This window comes from Balaenoptera musculus, chromosome X (genome assembly GCF_009873245.2).
Source record: "Balaenoptera musculus isolate JJ_BM4_2016_0621 chromosome X, mBalMus1.pri.v3, whole genome shotgun sequence".
Lineage (NCBI taxonomy): Eukaryota > Metazoa > Chordata > Mammalia > Artiodactyla > Balaenopteridae > Balaenoptera > Balaenoptera musculus.
Window position 1 is genome coordinate 1,638,975 of NC_045806.1, and position 23,710 is coordinate 1,662,684.

The 23,710-nt window shown below is 47.9% G+C and overlaps 2 protein-coding genes across 5 annotated transcripts in view; both read left to right on the plus strand.

Annotated features, from left to right (window-relative positions):
* Positions 1 to 13,125, plus strand: part of CD99 (CD99 molecule (Xg blood group)) — a 34,673-nt gene extending 21,548 nt beyond the window's left edge. Inside the window, exons 7-10 of one of the 2 annotated variants that reach the window (XM_036839188.1) lie at positions 1,619 to 1,663; positions 3,467 to 3,580; positions 9,825 to 9,881; positions 11,169 to 13,125. In XM_036839188.1, coding sequence (XP_036695083.1) covers positions 1,619 to 1,663; positions 3,467 to 3,580; positions 9,825 to 9,881; positions 11,169 to 11,194 — 242 coding nt within the window. In that variant the 3' untranslated portion in view covers positions 11,195 to 13,125. Of the gene's footprint in view, positions 1 to 1,618; positions 1,664 to 3,466; positions 3,581 to 6,902; positions 9,222 to 9,824; positions 9,882 to 11,168 lie in introns of those variants that run through there. The other variant, XM_036839189.1, reaches the window with a different exon arrangement.
* Positions 13,126 to 20,105: 6,980 nt separating this feature from the next.
* The window catches only part of XG (Xg glycoprotein (Xg blood group)), a 38,814-nt gene continuing 35,209 nt past the window's right edge, over positions 20,106 to 23,710 (plus strand). For all 3 annotated transcript variants that reach the window (XM_036840966.1, XM_036840970.1, XM_036840981.1), the window contains exon 1: positions 20,106 to 20,343. In XM_036840966.1, coding sequence (XP_036696861.1) covers positions 20,283 to 20,343 — 61 coding nt within the window. In that variant the 5' untranslated portion in view covers positions 20,106 to 20,282. The remainder of the gene's footprint in view (positions 20,344 to 23,710) is intronic.

The following is a 23,710-nucleotide window of genomic DNA, read 5'->3' on the forward strand; positions in this document are numbered from 1 at the left end:
GCTGCTTCTTTTTTGTTATTTTCACTAGTTTGCTGTGCTTTTTAGATTCTGCACCAGTTTCTTGTACATATCTTTATGCTTTGATATTGGATGTCCTCCAATATGGTTGATATGGTTCCCTTAAGGTGGTTTCTAAGAAGTAGGGTTTCTGAAAGGAGTTCCCACTTTTACATCCCTTCATGGGTTGCTAAATTGCTTTCCAGAATGGCTGGGATCGTTGATGGTCCCACTGGTAAGAGGATCATGTAAGAGTTTGCTGGGTTCATTCCTCCCTGGCCTGCCTTAAATGTTACTGGAAACATTTTTGCTTTGAATCCTTGCTTGATGGAGCGCCATTGATTGGCATCAATGGATGAACCAGCCCCCAAAGCATTATAAGTCTGTTTATATCAGTCACGCCCTTACGGTGACATGCTTTTTGATCATCTCATTTGCCTTCTACCGGGAATGCCCCTACCTCCCCTCTTGAGCTCACATACCTTTCAGAGTAAACCCCTTCCACCCTGGTCCCCGAAGTCATGTCTACAGTGGCTAGCCGTCTACCTTCTAAATTGGTTTTCCGTTTAAATTTACATCTCTAGGTGCTGTACAAGATCGCCCCACTTTGAGGAGTGTAACAGGCAGGGTTCTAGTTTGATACCCATGTAATGTGCTCTTACCCCCTGAATGTAACAGGCTGTATGCTGGCTCTGTAGCTGTGTAACATGCAGCCCCTCCTTTGTAGCAGGCAGTGGTGCTTCATAGCCGTGTAACATGCAGTGCCTGTGTGACTATACCGTAAAGACACACTGGGAGTGACTGGCTGACAGGAAACAAAGCTAAAGGCACCCTCACAAGTGTGCAGTCCGCTGGGTGGATTCCTGGTTTGTGCACTCATAATTGTACAAGCATCAGCTTAACATCAAGTATCAGGAATTGCCTGACGGTCCAGTGGTTAGGACTCTTCGCTCTCACTGCCGAGGGTGCAGGTTCAGTCCCTGGTCGGGGAGCTAAGATCCACAAGCTGCATAGTGTGGGCAAAAAGAAAAAACAAAATGAGACAAACAGCAACAAAAACATCAAGTATCCATTGGCATTAAATGTGGAAAAAGTAGAGGGGGTGGTGAGGTGGTATCCCTTAGCCCCGGGGAAAGCACAAATGAAGACAATACCCAGAGGTGGTGGGTCCGTGGATAGCACATGGCCAACAGCCACCCCTAGTGAGACTGGGGGGCCTGAGAGTTAACAGGAGTGTGCCTGGGATGACCCCATAGCCATGCGAGGGTCTCAGCTGGGCTCTGGGGCTCTTGCTGGGTTTCTCCCCGAATCCTTGGGGGACTTTGAGGGCTCAGTGGGTCTCCTGGAGCCCACCATGGGGCCAGGGGGTTGAGTCAGGTGCCAAGCCTGGATTTCAGGTACACGGGAGCGAGACAGGTGATACGTCCCGTAGAATGAGGACCGCCCCTCCCAGCAGTGGAAAGGGACACCCTGATATTAATGGCCTCATCAGTGCCATGGTCATTTCTCTTAAGGAACCTTCACAACCCAAGGTCGGAGGAGCTGGTCCTTGGTATGAGTTTTCGGTGACCGAGCGTCTCCCCAGTGCCATTTGTCACCAAGCCTTGTTCCTCTCTTGCAGGAGGCGGTGGTGGCGGAAAGCAGAGGCGTGACGGGGAGGAGCAGGGTACGTACCCCTGGTCCCCGATGTCCTGGGTTCCTCACGTGTACTGTTGAGGGAAGCGGGAGCCAGTGGTCACAGCCTCACTTTTAGTATTTGCGGCGTCATCTGAAAGATACTGGAATGAAGAACGGCTCTCTGGACACGCGTTGCAAGGGGGCTCAGCGGAAACAGGCAGAGCCCGGAGATACTGGGAATTCAGGTCCAGACCGCCGCAGTCAAGCGAATATCGCGGTACAGCAAGTCACACAAATTGTCTGGTTCCCCAGTGCATCTAAAAGTGATGTTTACACTGCACTGTAGTCTGTTCAGTGTGCAATGGCATCAAGGCTAAGAAAAAGCACCACGTACAGGCCTAAATTTATACAACTTTTATTGCTAATAAAGGCTCACCATCCTCTGAGCGTTCAGCGCGTCACAGGAGTAACACCAGAGATCACGGATACCGTCACAAATAGAATCCTAAGGAAAAAGCTTGAAATGTTAGAAGAATTACCGAAATGTGATACGAAGACGTGAGGTGGGCAAATGCTGTTGGAAAAATGGCGCCGATAGACCTGCCTGACGTAGGGTGGCCACAAACCTTCCATTTGTTAAAAAAAAAACACAAAAAAACCCCACGGTATCCGTGAAGCGCACTAGCATGAGGTCTGCCTGGAGCTGGTACCGACGGGATCTGCGTTTTAAGTTCGGTCGCCCTCCCAAAGTGCCCTAAGGAGGAACGCCATCCGTATTACCCAGGGTCCTCCAGAGAAACAGGACCACTAGGATGTATAGAGATGAGTAGGAAGACACTATTATAAGGAGTTGGCCCACGTGGTTACGGAGGCTGAGAAGGGCCTCGATCTGCTATCTGCACGCCGGACACTCGGGAAGGTGGCCAGTCAGTCCCAGTGCAAAACACCGAGAACCAGGACAGCAAATGGCGTGGGTCCCAGTCTGAGTACAAAATCCCAAGAAGCAGAAGCACCAATGTCCAAGGGCGGGAGAAGATAGACGTGCCAGCTCAGGCAGGAGGCAAATTGTCCCTTTTTGATCTAATCAGACCCTCAATGGATTGAACGGTGCCCGTCCATGTTGGTGAGGGCAGCTCGCTTTACCCAGGCTAACGGGTTCGAATGTTATTTTTTTCTGGAGACGGCCACATGGACACATCCAGAATTGAAGTGTTCCCAGCTGCCTAGGCAGGCCCTGGCCAGTCCAGCTGACACAGACGACGAACCATCCATCACACCGTCCTTTTTATTCGTGGGGGAGGATGTCTTGTGCACCTGCCGTGTCAAGAAACAGCTGTAGATGCGGGACGGACGCAGGTAGCTTTAGAATTCTTGATGGTGGATGGAAACACCATCACCGTAGAGCACCTGAGAGTAACGAAGAGGTCGGGGACTTTGATTTTTCAGAAGGTACATGAAGAGCCGGGCATCTGGCTGCTTGAGGTCACACGGCCGCTGAATGGTCCCCGCTGGGCCCCCTTCCGCTGTGGATTTGTCACCCATCTGAGAGCTTCCTCACTGAGCTGGGAGGACACCTGAGCTGGTCCTAGGGATGGGGAAGAGGTGGGGTTTGGCATCCCACTGGGAGCCAGTTCTTGGATTGGAAACAGCTCACGTAGTCAAATGAATTCCGACGTGGGTTTCCTGGAGAGGCTCCGGAGTGACGGTCCGTCCGTGGTTACCCTGGGGCCCCGCCTCTCAGGCCTCAGCCCCATCCTCTCCCTCCGGGCAGGGCCGCCAGCCCCCGGCCCCGTGGTCCGTCCGTGAGGGTTACGTATTTGCCTGTCACGGTGCCCTGTGCTTCCTCCCACAGCCGACTCCCCAGGCGTGGTCCCTGGGATCGTCGGTGCCGTCGCAGTGGCCGTGGCCGGTGCCATCTCCAGCTTCATCGCCTACCAGAAGAAGAAGCTGTGCTTCAAAGAGAACGGTAAGGCGTTCACCGCCGCGTCCTTTCCGTGGGGCCTTGCTACTTTGAAAACCGTGCTTTCTTTAAAAAAAAAAAGCACTAAAAAGCAGAACTCAGGTTGGCACGAAACACGTGGAAGGCGGCCGAGGGGGTCCTGAAGTCGCTAGAAAACTGGGATCTGACTTTGTGGCTTTGATCCCAGCGTCTCCTGCGTTTAGCCGTGTGAGCTTGTGCAAGTTACTAACCACTCCGTTTTGGGGGGCGGGGGTTCCCATAAAGAGGAGAGATGATAGTCTGCGCTTTAGAATTTTTGTGAAGGTCAGTAAGGTCATGTGTGAAGGTCAGTAAGGTCATGTGTGAAGGTCAAAAAGGTCACATGTGAAAGTCTTGACAGGTTGCCTGGCAGAGAGTGAGTGTTGATGAAATGTTCGCTCTTACGATTCATTCATTGTTATTTACATGGACCGCCGAATGCCACCATTACCAGCCCAGAGATCGGAATTCCATCACTGGGCATTTTGGGACTTTGTACTCAAATGCTAAGTTACTTAGGATTCGTCCTGACATCAGTGGAGTTCTACGTTTTGAGCACAGTTAATGCTTGTGCGTCTCTGGAAGGCTCTGTCTAGGTCTTGCTTTGAGAACCAGCAAGGGGTGGGGTTGCAGTGTGGTTTGTGGTGGCCCCCATGGGACCGTGGCGGCCCATCCTCCTCGGAGGAGGCTTGTGGTATCTGAACTTCCCTTCTGTGTATGACCCTAAGTCCTTATCCATACTTTGCCGTTGGCCATTGGTGTCATCTGCCTAAAGGACCCTTTCCTGAGGGTTCTTGGGAAATTCCCAGAAGCCTTGATAGAGGCAAAAAGTTACCCTCTAAGGGATGGAGTTTACCTTCATCTTCCATCATTCCAGATTTTTAGGTTCACAAACACTATTTATAGCCTGAAATTGAAAGTCTTGACACAGCATTTGGATTCAGAGACCTAAAATAAGAGGCCATTTTTATAATCCCTCTCCTTGCACTGGAGGGTAAGGGTGCCTGAGTGCATCTTATTTTCCCTCGTGGAGTGGGCGCCTTCCATCTGGCCGCGCTCAGGAAAGTGTGGTTGGCTGGCGGAGTGGCGGGTATCCAGCGATGCCCAAATGGACAGATGACAAGTTCCAGGAGATACTTATAAAAGATCTACAGTTAGAACCGAGTCGGGGGAACAGAACAAAAGAAAACACCTTTTTCTTTTGCTTCTCCTAGAACGAGCAAAGACTTAAAGACTAGGGATTCGATGGAAGTTGAATTTCTGTTTCCTTTTTCAATTACATTTCCCCCTTTCTCTGAAGACGCTCAACTCAGAGCTTGACGCTCAGCCAGGAGAGGAAGGCGCTCGCTAGGCAAGGATGCACGGGAAGTCCTGGCCCCAGAAGTTTCTGAAATCTTCAGGCGAACCCAGTTGGACTCTGGAATTACAAAGCATTTCTGTTACCGTGTGAATCGGATATATCAGTTGGACTCTGGATGTTCGTATGTCAAGACACAGGGATTTGAGGAAGCACCCAGGAGTCTTAATAGACTTGACATCATCTAATATTTGGAAAAGGGATTCAGAAATTGGGAAAACCAAGTGTTCTGCATCCCACCCTACCCACCCCTGGGTCTCGGTCTTGGGTTCAAGCACTCTTCCCCCCATTGCAGGGGGGAAGGGGTGGGCATGGAAACGGAAAGCTTCCCGGGTAGAAAGAGTTGAACGCACGATTTTCAAAACCAAAAGCGAACTTTCTGAAGAACTGGCTCAGGGCAGGCGAGGATTCAACTTATGCTTCCAGAGAGGCTGGCTACAGTCATTCCCCTAGAACACGTCCTTCAGTCTCTCTTCTTAGGCTGAATTAACATTAGGTGCGACTTTAAATATTTGATTTGCTTTGTGGTTTTCACAGGTTCATGGTCTTGGGCTGATGTAGATGCACAAAGAAAAAGGAAAAGAAAGGGGGGGCAAACCTTCATGGGGGAAGGAAGCGGGTAGTTCTGATTTCAGTAATTAGGCACTTTTGTCTCCAGCTGTAAAATGTCTAGCATTGACACAAAGAAAATTAGGTCCCTTTTCTCATAGAAGCACCGAGTCTAATGCAGACAGTGAGCGTCTTTCTGACTACGTGGGTAGATATTGCGGTTTATAGACCTGCCTTATAAAATGAATTTAGTGTTTGTTGTCAGTTATGTGTTTTTATGAACAGAGATGGCCAGGCGTCGGGTGCATGAGGATCCTAGACCTTTTCAGGTCCGTGCAGGACGATTTTATAGGCTTTATTTCTGGGTGGTTATTTTAGGGTGTGCAGTGGTGAGCTTGGAGATTTGGTAAGGGGGATATGGCTACACCCTGGACAGTGAGCTCCCAGCCTTGGAGGAAGCGTGGTTTGGGGTAAACCATTATGCTCTGAGCGTGGCGGTTTACAGAGTGACTTGCCAGGACCTCGTTGTATTGAATTTTGTAGTGTCTGTTGAATTTGCGCCAAGCTTCCTCTCGAGCACTTAACGGGGGGGAAGCAGATGTGTTTTCCCAACGTGGAGATACATCAGTCTGGTACTGTCAGTCTTGATATATACTTAGTTAAGAGCTTCTCCGTGAGAAGACAGGAGAAAACCTCCACGGCCAGCAAAGTTTGGTAGCTCTGTCCTTTATTCCTAAAGGTTTGAAGTTGTGACTCTAGGAGTTTAATCTGGTTTTCTTCCAAGTGATGCAAGCTGGCCTCTTAAAGCCGTTTTGGGACGCAGGCTCCTGGTGGATGTGCGTCTTTGCGTTTTCGTGTGTTGGCTTCAAGTCACCAGTTTAAATGACGGCTGGTGCTGAGCCTGACCGCTTGGCACAGGGCACAGTGTTCGGTTGTTGTCACTGGGTGTGCTCGACAGCTGATTCTCGTTGCTCACCGCACATCCGCCAGCTGCTTCCCTTGTCCGTGATGGTGGCAGATTCTTGAGGCTTTGGTGAAATGAGCTACTGGCGTGTCCTCTCCCTCCCTTCTTTCCTTCCTTCCTTCCTTCCCTCTCTCTTTCTCTCTTTCCCTTCCTTCCTTCCTTTCTTTCTTCCTCCCTCTCTCTCCCCCCTCTCTTCCCTTCCTTCCTTCCCTCCTCCTTTCCTCCCGCCCCCCTTCCGTCCCCCCACTTAATCCCGGGGTCCACTCCGTGAGGCTCTGCTCTGTCAGCCTGTCTCCTCGACTTCTGAGCCCAGAGGGCGTCTTCCTAACAGCTTGCACTGCTGCCTGGGCTGTGGGCATGCACCTGAAGCAAACCTTTCGGACGTTTACTTCTCGTTGTTTGTTTTTCTTTCATTTTCCTTTTCTGACCTTCCGTTTCAGATGAGCCGAAGACCTAGGGACGAGCAGAAAACCCCAGGCGGGGCCTCAAGATCCTCCTTTCCGATCCGCGTTTATCTACAAAGACGCAGAGTCGAAAGCAGACCTTGCTGTCATTTGTCCTTTTCCTTATTAGTAAAACTGCCGCAGTGATGTGTTTCTCCCAGACCGGATGCCATACCTTGAATCCTATACGTTTTCTCCCTTCACGGTGCACAGAAGCGTATGATATTACGTTTTAAGGCCCAGGTAGCTTCAGAATAAGGAAGAGAAATGCAGACATTTCCTTTTAAAGTGAAATCCAACAGAAGGGGGAAATGGTGCCGCCGGGGGCTTCCGTGAACTAGCCGGGTTTCTCACCATCCCCCGTCCTTGCCAGTGGATCCTGCAGGGGGTTAGCCGTCCCGTTTTCAGAGTCCTGGGGCAAAGCCGGCCTTGGGTCATAGGGTTTCATCTTTCACGCTCATGATGGGATTTTTAACCTTCTGATTCCATAGCCCCTGGATTCTTATGGCCCATTTCCATGAAGTATTTCCTAACTCTTTCTCAGATCAGTTTTTGCCAATTATGTGAATTTCCCAGTTTGCAGCGGGGGAAAAAAAAATCCACATATTTAGGAAAAACCTAAAAATCTCACGATCTTAAATTTCTAAGGTCAGTGAAGAAGTGAGTGTTGGGATCTTGACACCCTAGAATTCTTGCATCCTTGTATATCCCCGTAAGCATGGAAGTCATTGCTGCATTTTTTTTTTTTTCCTTTTTAACATCAGACCATCTCCTTCTTGCGCGTAAATATTAGTTTTCTTTTTCCGACCGTGTGCTGAGCGTCAGGGTGACGTCCATTCCCGGGGTGAAATGGCTGGTGGTGATCTGGTGGCCGAGTGGCAGGTTTTGGGGGTTAGTATCAGGAGGTGGGTTAAGAACCCTGCAACGGAGGCTGTCCGTGCCCCTCCCGTGGGCCTGGTCCTCTTCCGCCGGTCACCTTGATGGCCTTGACAGTGGTCGCCTTGCCGGCCGTCTGGGTCTTTGAAGAAAGCGTCTGCAGATTTCTTGGTTCTGATGAAATAAAGCCCGTGTCCCGGTTAGCACAGGGGTGCATTTAAATCAAATCTCTGTGCCCCAAGAATTAAGTCCTCGGTGTGAACTCCGGATGAGACCCTGCCGGTCAGTGGTCCCTGGGGTCTGCCCTTGGCCCCAGTGCTTGCTGTGTTTATGTAAATAGCCCGCACACACAGAGACCCCTAAAGCTGCCATTGCTGTAATTGCCTTCATAGCTCAAGCGGCTCCTCGCTTAAAAGAAAAGCATGTGAGTTGCTTTGGTTTTGATTTTGAGATGTACTGTGTTTGGCCTTCTAAGTGTTGAGGTTGCAGCGGGACAATGCACCTTGTGGAGCCCTGGTCTCCTCTTAGGGGTCCCTGGGGTTGGGTTGGGCGCTTGGCAACGGGGAATCGGCCCTGTATCACTGACTATACGGCTCCAGCTAAACAGAATCCCAGGGGGCCGATCCTTTTCCCTGCCCACGAAGCACCCACCCTCCCTCAGGCTCTCCCCAAATGCTGGGCGTTGGTGACACCAAGTGTGCCAGCATCCCCTCCCCCTCCCCCCAAATGTCTCTTCAGATAATGGATTGAACGTGCCTTTTACTTGTTGGAAATAACGTTTAGCCCCAAATGGACTTGGGTCTGGCTGTACTTTATTATTTCCCAGGGGCATTTCTTTTTTTCTTTTCCTTGAACGTAGCCAGATATAGGGTTTCTGTGGACCCATTAGAATATTTGTACTGGGTTTTTTCTTCCTTTCTTTTTCTTTTGGTAGGGAGATTCTTTGTCATGTGAAAGTAAAGCACATTTAGGATTTCTCGTCCTAATAGTTCACTCTAAAATGTGCGTGTGTTCAGAGCCTACCTCCTGTCCGGCCAGCAGAAGACGTGACATTGGCAGTGACCGCCCTGCAGTGTTTTCACAGATCTCTTCAAACTCTCTCCTCTTTGGGTGTTTCTCTTTCTTTTTTTTGTCATCTTAGAATTTCGGTCTCTGACTGGGGTCTCCTTTCGTGGTTGGGGGAAGGGGTGATGGCTCATGGAATCCATTTCATGCAGACGGGGGATGTGTGTTTCTGGGACCGGGATTAAAAGGGGTGTTGGGTGTTCACGCGTAATGCTAACCCCAGATGCTGGTGTTTTGCGAAAATCAAAGCTTCGGGAAAACAGGAGAACGGTTGTCATGGGTCCCGTGAGCTACTTCAGTCCTTTTCATGTCATACGTGCTTCCGTGTCCCTTCCCGAGCATGCAGTAAAGAAATAAACATGTTTTGACTGGGAATCTCTCCTGCGTCTTTGTTTGTTTCTAACTGAAGTACAGTTGGTTTACAACGTTGTGTTAATTTCTGCTGTACAGCAGTGATTCAGTTATACAGTTATATGTTCGTTTTCATTTTCTTTTCCATGATGGTTTATCCCAGGATATTGAATCGAGTTCCCTGTGCTCTACAGTAGGGCCTTGTTGTGGTTCCATCCTCAGCATTAGCAGTTTGCATCTGCTAAGCCCAAACTCCCACTCCATCCCTCCCTCAACCCTGTCGTCCCGTCCCGTCCCCCGCCCCGCTCGCTCGTGCATTTTGAATTCTGTCGCCTCACACTGTATGTTGGGAGATCGTTTCTGGGTGCCGGTGGGGCGCGGCATGGTCCTCTTTGCGTTGACGTGTGTTCGAAAACTTTGGGAGTAGAAATAGGGAAATAAAATGATAGACTGAAAAAGCACAGGAGCAAACAAACCAGACCCCACGAGGTGCCCTTCATGCCCTGATGACCAGGGCGGTCCTCTGCTTGGGGGCAGGAGGTGGGAGGCCAGTTTGGCTTGAGAGTGACCATCAGGGTGTGTTGTCTTTGTGTTCACCCCCCTGGGGCGTTTTGTTCTTGCTTGCAGCCGACCAGGGCGAAGTCAACATGGAGAACCATCAGGGCACCAACGCAGAACCACCCGGTAAGAAGCGACCCGAGTGGCCCCCTCCCGGCCCCCCCGCGGGTCTGTTTTACCTCCTCTCACCGCAGCCCTGCTCAGATTCTTGGATGGGATCCTTTGTGTCTCGAAGTTTTCAAGGGGGTTCTCTGGGGAGATGCTACATAGACTTTCCGGGGCCTGGAGGCTTCTGATGAGACCTAAGTCTGCTTCAAGTTCTCTTTAAGTGTCGGCTATGAGAATTTTCCGAGTGTCGCCCCATTGCCGCATGGCCGGAGTCAGCAGCTGGCCGGCGTGCATCTTCTCAGATGCACCCTTTGCAGCATTTTCACGTGTTGCGGTCACTTTTACAGAATCCTCCCAACCCGGTGGAGAATTGGACCAAGAGGAGGTGGTACAAATTATGGAGACTTCTCAGGGCCAGAGATGGACATTCAGTGATTAGGACCACTTCTGAAAATGGCAGGAAAACACAAACTATGTGTCTCTACACCTGTGTGTGTTTCTTTCTTTTATTTGTGTATGTATGTGGAGACCCACTCCTTTGCCCAAGAAAGGCAACATTTATTTCATGGGACGCCTGTGGAATTGACATAAGTTTTTGTTGTTGTTTTTTTTTTTTTAAGTTTTTGGCCACGACCCGTGGCATGTGGGATCTTAGTTCCCCAACCAGGGATTGAACCCACGCCTCCTGCATTGTAAGGCAGACTCTTAACCACTGGACCGCCGGGGAAGTCCCAAGATAAGTTTTTAGTGAAAAGTTAACATAGTTTTAATTCTAGAAATACAGACTTTTAGAAAGTGCCTAGCTCATTGCTCTTTCAAATAAGGGAAAGATGTATAAAATGAGCTATCCTTTTTTAAGCACGAGAAAATGCAAAAGAGACCTCCAAAACAGAAATGAACTGATCCGAAAGTCTTAGCCCTGCACCGTTGTAAATGAACCAACGCCGTGGACCCTCATTTACAGAATTATTTATTCTGAAATTTGTAGTTGGCAGACATTTCTTACCGTCTCAGAGAAGTCGCTAGTAGAGAATGCCTCTTCTTAGATTCTTTCTACTTTTCCCGAAGTGTCCGTTTCTAATAGCAACCGTTGCATCGTAGTATGAAATTTATTGAATTTTTTTTTCTAACCAGTTAGATTTAGTTTTTGCTTTCTGCCAGCAGTGAGTTTTGAGCACACTTCTATCTTCTGTAGAAATAGAGTCACCCGCTTCTGGAATTTTCCACCTACAGGTATTCGCGTGCTTGTCGGGGTCCACTGGGGATGCCTTTTAAAATCTGTTCTTGTGTCTTGGTCCTCTGCAGTTCAACAGACCCTTCTGGAGAAATAGAAGGTCGGCAGCCAAGTGATTCCTAGCAGGATCCCAAGCTCGCCTGCTGAGCCTCTGCAAAGATCGCCTGCAGGGACAGAGCGGTCCCGCCGGGAGCAAGCCCCGGCTTGTCTGTGCCTTTGCTCCACTTGGGATTCCTAGTTTTAATCTTGAGGTGCGTCACCACCGTGCTGGGTGGGTGAGATTGACTTGTGATGAGTTTTGCCTCCAGAGGGGAATTACACTCACCTTCTCCACGGCCCTGAGGCGTTTCCCCTGTGCTGTGAAAGGCTGGCTGACCAAGTCCCCATCACTCAACCCCACTGAAGTTCCCCAAACAGAAGCTCCGGGCTCTTTACAAATTGCCTGTAAATTGAATGCGTCTGAACCTCTGCTAACGTTGGTTGACCCTTTTATAGAGTGAGGTAAGCCTTCAGCTAGTTTCCTCAAAAGTTCTTCCATTTATTAGGATTTTTCTTTTTTCCCACACCAAACTAATAAAAAGAAATTAGAAACCAAGTACTTCTTACTTAATGTTTTGCCACGGGGTGACTTTTAAAAAAGGTTGTGAAACTAGTGGGATGGATCCCCTGTTCCCTTTTCTGCGTCTGTAAGACAGACGATGACCCGAAGTGTTCGCTCTTTATAACATCTTGCCATGAACGGAATGCCTCCTCTTCTCCTGGTGACAAACGATGACTCTTCCACCTTTAGAAGCATTCCCCCCATTTAGGACAGTGCACACACCCTGCACAGCTTCCAGAATGCTTGCTTTTATACAGAAGGGCTTTGTTTGCTTGGATTTTTGTGTCCATCTCGGGAAGTGCAGAAGCCCTGATGTTGCAGATGGGCTGGACCTCACCCAGAGACTACCCTCCACGGAAATATTAAGTTTCCAGTGGCACAGGCTTGCCTCGCGTAAAGCTCTTAGGATAGTAATCCAGAGCAGTGGCGGTTTCCTGGGAAGGTTTAATCTTGTCACGGATGATGGTGTAAAGAACTGTTGTGTGTTTCACATCAGCCTGTCCAGGTTCAAGGGTATGACGTTAGCACACCTGCGTGGGCTGCCTTCACAAACCCCCTGACTTGGGAAAGGGCAGCTATGAAGTATCAGTCATGAATTCTGGGTCTTTCTCACTTCTGAAGCTCAGAAACTCTGCCAGTAGTTTGAGGGGTAGGCCATCTGAGCTCACCCCCTGCTGTTGAGGACGCCCGTATCCTTTCTGTGACCTCTCCTCACCGCATTATCTAAAAGCCTTTGGAGTTTCTTTCTCAAGGTATTGCTGGAGACCGTCATCTGGCTATTTAACTTGTTCTGTCTTTGACACTATGATAACTTTTGAGTATATGAAATGGTTTAAAAAAAAAAAAAGGATTGGCTATTTATCGTATCCATTCATTGCTTCATTCAACAAATACCTATGACCTGGTGTGCACAGTGGTGAACATGAAATTCTGGATTCTACAGGACGGAACACAAATGAATGTCATCCATCAATGGATGGGGTCAGCCAGTTGTCAAGAGCTGAGGGCCGGATTAGTCAATAGGCTTGGGTTCCCTCGCTAACTGGCTCAGAACACCTGGTTACAAACGTAGCAGAGAGCGCCCATATTCTCCCCAATGAGTCATCAGGGGTTGCCTTTGAGGTCAGATTGTGCACACTGACTTGCTTCATAATAAGAAAAAAATGCATAAAGTCTTTTTGTAACCCTGAATAACTTTGGCATTTTATAAGCATTGCAATCATACTATAAGCATAAATGCCTCATTAAAGAAGAGAAGAGTGAAAGGATGGGTATTTTTTTAAGGATATGAAATTACGACTCATTCGTAAATAAGTATACATTTAAGAAATATGTCAACTGGGCTTTTCTTATGGACGGTGGATGTGCATTGTTGTAGACTCAGTTTAATTTCATGTTGACATTAAAATAAACATGATTTTATCAAAGGTCTGTCTTTTGAAAATTTGAATTTAAATTATGTGGCTTGGATCATTAAATACTTGGCATGACGATTGCTTTTTAAAATCAGTTTGGAACTCCCATATGAAGAAATCACAATCCAACAGATTTTGAAGTCAACATAAATATTTAAGGGCCAAAGGGAGACAATACCAGTGGAGGATTTGTTATAAGTCTGGGTCATTATGGATTTTTGATCAACCCACTTAAGCTGTGGCCAAGTTTTTGCTATCAAGATGCTGCAATGAATATCTCTGTAAGCACATTTTTGTGGCTCTGTGCAAGTGTGTGTGTTGCATTAATGCCTGAAGTTGGCTTTGTGAGGAGAAAAAGCATGTGTGTATTTAATTTTTATGGACACTGCCCAGTCATCCCCCATAGAGCTTGTGCAAATTCATGATACCCCCCAGCAATGTCAGATCTGTTTCCTCACTGCCATGCAAACTTTCTGATCGGTGCCAATCTATAAGTTGAAAAATGATATCAAAGCAACTGCTTTTACATTGCATTTCTCTTAACACAAGTGAGATTGAGAATCTGTGTGGGGGGGACCCATTTGCATTCCATTTCTGGGAGAAATGAATGTGCCTTTTGCCTATGTTTATATGTGTTATCGGTCCTATCCTTATCGATTTGTAGGAACTCTTTACATATTAAAGATATGACTGTGAAGTTAGTAGCAAATACTCTTTTTCACTTTATCCTTCACCTTTTAACTCTGAAGTGATATTTTCCCCCATTCATTTTTATTATTTTTGTGCAGTGAGGTTAGTTAATGGATTCTGGGCTTGCTGTCATACTTCTGACACTTTTGTGGGGTTTTTTTACATTAAAATATTTGCTCCCCTAGGAATACATTTCTGTAAAGGGAATGAGGAAGAGATTCCTTGGTATTTAGTTTTTTAAAAACCGCCATGGGATAATCCCATTATTCCCAAACCATTTATTGAATAATCCATGTTTTCCCACTGATTTGAAATGCAGTTTACGTCATCCACTAAATTCCTGGACCTCCCAGGGGAGGAAGTATTTCTTTATTTTTTTCTGTCCTATCGGATCCTTTATAGAAAAAGGTTGGTAACACCTGCTTGAATACATAAAATACCTGTACTTCAAACTGCGTCTTGCAGGGGTCAGGCGTGGTGGGGCAGGTAGTGGCTATTTTGCACCCATTTTGCTTCCACAAGGATTTCCAACAACTGCTGTCCCAGGTCAGTGCTTGCCTCTCCCACACCCATGCCTGAGAACGCATCCCTGCATCCGTCATTCTGCTTAAGAGATGCCCAGGTACAGCCAGACGCACACTTGTCCGCACGTGATTGGACCTCAGCTCTGGCCTCAAGCAGGTCCCACGGGGCCACAGGCCACCTGCTGTCGGGTCTCCTGCTCTTTTTTATGTCACCCCAGGCCCGTGTCCATCCTCACGACCCACCTTCCTGGAAACACCCCAAGCCCCAGGTGTAACAGGTTAACCTGAGGCGTCCCCACCAGCCACTCCTCACCCTCCCTGCCCCTGGGGGCTCCCAAGCGCTGCCCCCTCTCCACCAGCAGCGGGCCTCCTAAGAAAGGCATTGGGGTTCTGCCCACTCAGAAAGCCCCTGCATCTCCCAGCACGCACAGCACCATCCCCTGCCCCAGGGCACCCTTCCTGTGACCGTCCCCTCTGTGGCCCAGCCCTTCCTCCTTGTCAGCCTGGGGGAGGTTGGAGCAGAGGCATTTTTGCTTTTTCTCCTTCCACCCAAATTTTATGGGGCCGATGAGGCCCTGGACACCCCTTGATCAATGTGGGTCTTCCCCAACCTCACGCAGGGCAGGACGGTGGAGGTCTTCCTGCCACGTTGTCTGCTGCCAAGGGCCAACCTCGAAGCAAGAACAGTCCTGTTTGTCTCACGTCTTGATGGTTTCACCATGTTGTGCAACCACGACCTCTGTCTGGTTCCAAGATATTTTTATGAACCCCAGAGGACACTCATCAGGCGACTCCCTGGACAAGTGTCCTGGGGCTGCTGTGACAAAGCACCACAGATGGTGGGGGGCGGGCGGGGGCGGTGGCTTAAACGACAGAAATGTGTTCTCTTGCAGTTCTGGAGAACAGAAGTCCAAGATCAAGGTGTGGGCAGGCTGGTTCCTTTCTGGAGGGTCCACGGGAGAGTCTGTTCCAGCCTCTCTCTCGGCTTCTTGTGCTGGCTGCCCATCTTTGATGTTCCTTGGCTTATAGATTCATCACTGCAATCTCTACCTTTATCGTCACACGGCTGTCTCCCTGTGTGCTGTGTCCAGTTTTCCCCCTTAGTATAAGGAGGTGAGTCATTTGGGATTACATCCCACCTGGCTCTACTGCAACCTTGTCTGAACTAATCCCATCTACACTGACCTCATTTCCAACACAAGTCACCGTCTGAGGTATTGCAAGTTAGGACTCCAAACTATGATTTTGTTGTGGGGGGGGGACACAGTTCAACACATAACCTCCCCCCCCCAACCCCTGGCAACGACCAATGTGCTTTCTGTCTCTATGGCCTTGCTGGTTCTGGACATTTCATATAAAAGGAATCACACACGATGTGCTCTTTTCTGCCTGGCTTCTCTCACTGAGCGTACAGTTTTTGAAGTTCATGCATTTTGTATCCTGTGTCCGAGCTTCATTCATGTTTATGGACGGGGAAATTGGAAGGAAGCCCCTTTCCAACCACATCATCTGCTCTCCTTGACGACTGTACGTACAGTGTAGGATTTTACATGCAGTTTTCCTTAGAGTGTTTTCCTACATACACACACACGCACCTGTGTGCGTCAAAATGATCCACCTAAGTGACTGAGCTTTACAAAGAGGTAAAAGGGAAAAAAAAACAAAACACCAGACGACCAAGAAAAATATACGCACATTTTTAGATGCTCCCCAAATGCAGAAAATGTCAAGATTCATTTCTCCTTTTAGGTCTGTTTGGCATCAAACCAGCCTGTCTGGGTATTTAAAAACTGCTTTCCCAAACTGGATAATTTTTTTTTCTTTCTCATGCACTTATTCCATGTATCAGAGAGATTCAAAGCTTTCTGCAAATGTTAACCTTTTATTCTTCCCCACTGCTTAGAGGTGGGTAGCTTGTAAAGGTTAACCCTTACATATACATATAACCTTATATGTTACATATACATATAACCCTTACATATACAACATGTATATGGATAAATGAGGCCCTGTCAAAAGCCTTAGGGCAGAAAATAATGACAGACTGGGTGAAATTAGGAATAATCACTGGCCTCAGTCGCCAGACCATGTTTCAAGTGAAGATGTAGAGAATTTGGAAGTTACAGCAAAAGGCCTCCAACTTAAGTAACGTACGTTCACCCATTTTTGCTGTTTTATGGTGGAACAAAGTCCAAATGAAACAACGAAGGGGAACATTTTCCAAAATCAAATGGAGCTTGCAAGCAACATCTGTAGATCTCTGAATTGCATCGCAGGGTCTTGGGGGGGGCAGAGCAGTTAATTATTCCCAATCACATCCGAGACCCTCTTCGTGAGCCGTTGAGTAGTTCTTCCGGGGTAATGAAGCACGGTGACTGTACTAGTCTCCTAGTTTGCTAGCTCTGCTTTGGCTTTCAATTCTTCATCATTCTCTGCATCTCCGTAGCTGCCGGATGGCCCTGTTTTGTGTTCCTAGAATTGCTCTTACAGAAAATGCATTATTTTTCTGCAGGTCAGCGACAAGGACCTACTGTATAGCGCCGGGAACTATATTCAAAACTTTGTAATAATGTAGAATGGAAAAGAATCTGAAAAAGAATATGTATATGTATAAGCGAATCACTTTGCTGTATACCTGAAACTAACACAACATTGTAAATCAACTCTACTTCAATTGAAAAAAAAAAAGAAGAAATTTGCCCCAATCCATAACCACCTCCAAGACCCCTAGTGGGTTTATCTTCACATAAGGATCCCGTCTCTGTCCCCCCCGATTCAAAGTGCAACGTTACCCCCCCTCCCTGCCACCTGCAGAACACAGATCTTCAGTTGCACATGGAACTAGCAAAATCAAGCCCCGACGTGTTGTCACTTCATTCCCAGGGGACCCAGCCCAAACCCAGACTCAGGACATTCACACCCGGAATGTCCTCCCCGCCTTCTCCTACAGCAACTTTGTGTTCACTCTTCATGCCTCAACTCAAATATTTGAGGGTCTTGATTTTGGGGTTCCCAAAGCACATAGACTTACTTGAATGATCGCCCTTCATGGCAGTTAAGGTGTTTTCTGTTTGCTTGTTTTTTTAATTAATTAATTTATTATTTATGTTTGGCTGCATTGGGTCTTTGTTGCTGCACGCGGGCTTTCTCTAGTTGTGGCGAGCAGGGGCTACTCTTTACTGTGGTGCGCGGGCTTCTCATTGAGGTGGCTTCTCTTGTTGCAGAGCACGGGATCTATGTGCGCGGGCTTCCGTAGTTGGGGTGCACAGGCTTAGTTGCTCCGTGGCCTGTTTGTTTGTTTTTAATCCTTGTGTCTTTGCTGTCAAGGGAACCTTGACTCCTTGTGGCCAGAACTGGTATCTTAAGCCCCACTGTAGCCCCTAGATTATGGCACCCGGGCATCAGGGAGAGTGAAATAGCAGGTGGAAGACGGTTTATACGTTGCCCTCTCTGTGCTTCAGTTCGGGGCCGCATTAGTCAGCTCGGGCTGCCGAAATAAATACCCCAGATGGGGCGGCTTCAATAACAGACATGTATTTCCCCCAGTCCTGGAGGCTGGAATCTGAGATCCAGGTGTGGGCAGGGTTGGTTCCTCCTGAGGCCTCTTTCCTGGGCGTTTGGGCGGCCTTCTCCTCCCTGTGTCCTCACTTGGTGGAGAGTTGTCTGGTGTCTCTTCTTACAAGGATGCTAATCCCATCATGGGAGCCCCACCCTCATGGCCTTATCTAACCCTAATCACTCCCCAGACACCACCCTCTAACACCATCCCATTGGGGTTTATGGCTTCAACAGATGACGTGTTGGAGGGACACAAGCATTCGGTCCACACCGCTGGGCGATGTGCTCAGCACCCCCTAGAGGTGGTCCCACAGAAACCCTGGGTCCCCCCTTCCTACCATGTGCCTTTGCCCCACCCCTTCCTCATCCTCCACTCTCCATCCCTCCCCTCCTGTTCCCTTCCTACCCAGCCTTTAAATTCAGCGTGAGGCGGGACTTCCCTGGCGGTCCAGTGGTTACGGCAGGGGGCGCAGGTTCAATCCCTGGTCGGGGAACTAAGATCACGTATGCTGGTATAAAATAAAATATAAAATAAGAGAAGAGAAGAGAAGAGAAAATCAAATCAAATCAAATCAGCGTGAGGCTACAACCCTCCCCAGAAGCCTCTAGGACACAAGCTGGGTGCAGAACCTCCCAGGAGCCCCCCGGCCTTGGTGTGCTCCCTCATATTACCGAACATTACACTGCAACTCTCTCCTCCTCTTTGTAAACAACTTTTCTTTCTCTGTCTCCGCACAGCCGGCATCTAGCCCGCCTCTCTGGCTCAAAACCGCTGTGCGTCAAATGTTTGTTGAATGAATGCACGAGCTCATCTGATGTCCCACACTGTGGAGATGGAAACCTTGGAATTTATAAATCTGGTGCTTCCACTGCTGCATAGCACAGGGACATCAGCTCGGTGCTTTGTGACCACCTAGAGGTGTGGGATAGGGAGGGTGGGAGGGAGACACAAGAGGGAGGAGATATGAGGGTATACGTATACGTATAGCTGATTCACTCTGTTATACAGCAGAAACTAACACACCATTGTAAAGCAATTATACTCCAATAAAGATGTAAAAAAAATTAAAAATAAAAGAACCTACTGTATAGCACAGGGAACTCTATTCAATACTCTGTAATGGCCTATATGCGAAAGGAATCTTAAAAAAAAAGAAAGTGGATATATGTATATGTATAACAGATTCACTTTGCTGTACACCTGAGACTAACACAACATTGTAAGTCTACTATACTCCAATAAAAGTTTAAAAAATAAAAAATAAATCTGGTGCTTCCAACCAGTTCTTTTTTTTTTATTTTTCAAACTTTTACTGAAGTATCATTGATTTACAATGTTGTGTTTAATTTCTGCTGTACAGGAAAGTGACTCAGTTATACATGTATACATTCTTTTTCATATTCTTTTCTGTGACAGTGTATCACAGGGTATTGACAATAGTTCCCTGTGCTGTACAGTAGGACCTTGTTGTTCATCCATTCTATATATAATAGTTTGCATCAGATTGTACTGTAATGTATATACCGAGATGTATGTAAAATTTATACATTTATATATAAATAATATATATATCATATATGATATAATTTCTATCTGAAAGGTGTAGTAACTCAGGTGTATACAATTGGAAACAAAATGCTTCCCTCCACACCGAGGGGTTATTTTCTAGAAGCCTACATCCAACCCCTTCTTACACAGCTCAGGTGGAAGACACGGAGGGAGGGCCAGGTGAAATTTGCTTCTCTGGCCCCCAGCAGCCCCAACCAGACTAACTGCCCCGGCCACCTACAAAGAAACTGAGGTCCACGGGATGCAGCGCGACTCTTTAAAGGTACAGGGTCTTCAAGTTGCAGGAGCAGAGATTAAACATGGGTCTATGCTCTGATCTCTGCATGGGCGCTCTGCTGGGTCCGGCGTTGGCGTCGCCCTGCAGGAGGGTTCTGGGGAAGGACGCCGGGCAGGGAGTGTCCTGCCTGCACCCAGGGTTGTCGCCTTTGATCCTGGCGCATCTCCCATGCCCGCGGGAAGCAGAGCTGCCAGGCAGGTGTGCCAGCTACGCGAAGCCCAGGACACCCATTGGTGCGGGGGAGCCACCTGTTTCCCCAGCATCCTGAGGCTGGTTGGCCAGCGTAGCGCAGGGAGGCGGGCTCCCCAAGATGCCCTCCAGCATGGAGGCCCACGCCTCACGGGCTCCAGGCCGTGCAGTTTGGGACGGAACGCCCAGCCCTAAAGATTCTGGCAGAGGCACTCAAGTTTGGTTCATCCTTTCTGCTTGGAGACATTGCCTCTTTCCCTTGCAAACTGGGAAGCAGAAGTCAGCACATCCGTCCAGCAAGGGTTGCGTGGCCAGATCGCCCAGCGCGCACACTGAAGGTTCGCCTGAAAGTTAACCGAGGATGGAGCCCTGGTGGGGGATCTTCTACCTCACGTTCCTGTGTCTTCTGATGCACATCCGAGGTAAGGGAGGGTTTGCTCTGGGGAGAGCTGTGTGGGTGTGCATTTCTATCTGGCTGCTTTAAAACAAAAAGCAAAAAAAAAAAAACCTCCGCCCCAAACCACTACCGCTCGGGAAATGGCTCTAACGTGCCAGATTGTAGAAAAACAAAAAAAAACAAAAAACAGACCAAGTATGATGGCTTTGAGGGGAGAAAAAGGGGCCGGGTACCAAATCGGGGTCTGGGAATTGGACCCAGAAGCGTAGGATGTGGACCACAGCACTTAGAAGCGAACTGTTTTTGTTGTCTGCTTTTGATCTCTGGGTGTGTCACACATGGAAAAAAGTGACCCGTGTTCCTGGGGCGTGCTGGGATTTTTCAATTCCTTGTTTTTGATTTAAAATATGAGTGCTGAGTTTCCGGATGGGGACAATGGAACTGAAACACAGCTTGGTTTTGTGGGACCGATCACCCAAGATTGGGTTTGCTGGAAGGGCAGCCTCCATTCAGGTTTTTAGACATTTCTCAACAATGTCACCCCTCCTGTTGGCAAATTAAAAGCATCTGAATTGTTTACGCCCCAAACTTCAATACAGGCTCTTCTGGTAATGCCGGGATTTTGGTTTGTTGGAGAGCAGAGGTGGGGAGAGACCTAGTTTGGGAACTATAATTTACCCAGGACATGTAGGATTTAACAGCAATTGGATAAGCTCCTTTGGTCCTTTGAACATTTGAATTTTAGGAGATGGAGGCCCAGGCAGGATTTAAGAGTGAGAAGTGTTGCAGGTTAGGAATTAAAGGATTTCGTTTGGACGGCACTCTTGTGGCATTTCCTGTTTATCCTGTTTGAGGATGGTTGCTTAGGGGCAGATGTGGTTTTGTGAGACATCCTGGCACCCAGCGCCCAGGATCTTCCCCGAGACCCTTCCAGGAATCCTCGCTGTCTGCGCATCTTGCCCCCCCCGGCACGTGGGTCACGCAGAAATGCGGTCCAGGCGCTTCTGTTTGCAGGGCGATGTTAGCCCCTGAACTGACACCAGGGCTGAAGGAACAGCAAGAGGGCAGAGCTCTGATTCTGCACAGACCCGCCCAGAAGCCAAGCCAGCAAAACCCGTCTGAGCGTTTATTCCTGGTGCTGTGCACGCAGTAGGAGCTGTGGGTTTACCTGCGGGTTCAGGCCACTCAGCCTCCTACCAGGCGCGGTCGGTTTGCTCCTTTGGGGATAATGGGATGTCAGATTCCTTCAGCTTCTCACGTGGCTCATCATATGTGCTGGGGAAACTTGCTGTGGATTTAACCGTCGTTCTTCAGAAGAGAGAAAAATGCAGGAGCCGGCCCTGGCTGATGTTAGCCGAGTTCTTCTGAGGATGCCCAGGTTACGTTCTTTTGATGAGGGCGTGACTTCCTACAGGCTCTGCGGGTGTTAATCAAGTTCATTCTCACACAGCCCTGGGCTGGGGCTGCCAGGCTTGATGCGCTTTTTCTTTCTTCTTCTTTTTTTTTTTTTTTTTTTAAATATTTTTCCTTTTTTGATCTAACACGGAACTTTTTTTTTTCTTTTTGAAGATGATATTATTTTATTTTATTTTTGGCCATGCCGCACAGCATGTGGGATCTTAGTTCCCTGCCCAGGGATTGAACCCGTGTCCCCTGCATCCCTGCATTAGAAGAGCAGAGTCTTAACCACTGGACTGCCAGGGGAGTCCCTTGATGCCCTTCTATAGATGGGTACACGGAGGCACGGAGGTGTTCCATCATTTGTCTGAGGTCACATTGCTTGGAACATGCAGAGGCAGGAGAGGTGTGAGGAGAGATAAGAAAGGTAGTGAGGTCTGGGTCAGGGCGCGTCGGTGTGAACACGTTGTGCAGATGTCCCGAGTCCTGGGTAGTTTGTTAAATGCATGGACTGCCCCCTCACACCCCAAACCACCAGCAGCTCTCGGCGTGAGGGAGTTCACGAGGTCCCCAAACACTTCCTGCAAGGCTGTCAAGATGCTTGTTACAAAGGCTCCAGAAAAGCAGACTATCATCATGATGAACATCACTTAACCATTCTTATAATGACTAAACTGTGTGTATAAAATAAAATAAGAACATGGGTATAGTCCTGAGGCATAGGGGTTTACAATTTGGCGGTTTCAGATTTCCAGTGTATTTAATTACCTTTCACTATCAAACCTGGAGGCTCTTGAAGGACCATGAGACCAAGTCAAGTCTTCTAAAAGCTGATAGAAGCCGAAATGGAAACTCCAGGGGCTGCTTGTCGTGTTTGGTTTGTTGAGAAAAAAATCTATCTATCTATCTACCTACCTACCTATCTTCTGTCTATGTATCTATCTATCAACTATCTAACATCTATCAACTATCTATCTACCTACCTACCTACCTATCTATCACCTATCAACTATCAAACATCTATCAACTATCTACCTACCTATCATCTATCTATCAACTAACTATCTAACATCTATCAGCTATCTATCTATCATCTATCTAGCTAGCTATAATACAGATATAACTCTAGATTTTGTATATATATATATATTTCCTTATATTCCCTTTTTTCCTGTATATCTATTGTATCCTGGGTATACATTACCATTTTCCTGTGTCTATATTATACCATGGCTCTGAAATTCCCTTCTACATGTATTGTATCTTCTCCTCTTATCAGACAAGACTAAACATCTGTGTGCGTTTAAATAGAGCTCCTTTTCTACCTACAGACTAAAAAAGTACAGGCATCCCTTGGTATTTGAGGGGGATTAGTTCCAGGACCCCCTGGGACACAAAAATCCATGGATGCTCAAAGTCCCTTATATAAAATGATGTCGTATTTGCATATAACCCACGCACCTCCTCCCGTAGACTTTATTTTTTTATTATTATTTTTATTTTTTATAAATTTATTTATTTACTTTTGGCTGCATTGGGTCTTTGTTGCTGTGCGCGGGCTTTCTCTAGTTGTGGCGAGCGGGGGCTACTCTTCATTGTGGTGCATGGGCTTCTCATTGCGGCGGCTTCTCTTGCTGCAGAGCACGGGCTCTAGGCGCGCGGGCTTCAGTAATTGTGGCACATGGGCTCAGTTGTTGTGGCTCGCGGGCTCTAGAACGCAGGCTCGGTAGCTGTGGCGCATGGGCTTAGTTGCTCCGCGGCATGTGGGATCTTCCCAGACCAGGGCTTGAACCCGTGTCCCCTGCATTGGCAGGCGGATTCTTAACCACTGCGCCACCAGGGAAGTCCTCTTCCTGTAGGCTTTAAATCATCTCCAGGTGACTTATCATACCTAACACTGTGTAAATGCTATGTAAATAGTTGTTGTCACATGGCAAATGCTAGTTTTGCTTTTTGGAACTTTCTGGAATTTTTTTAAATTTCATTTTTTTTTT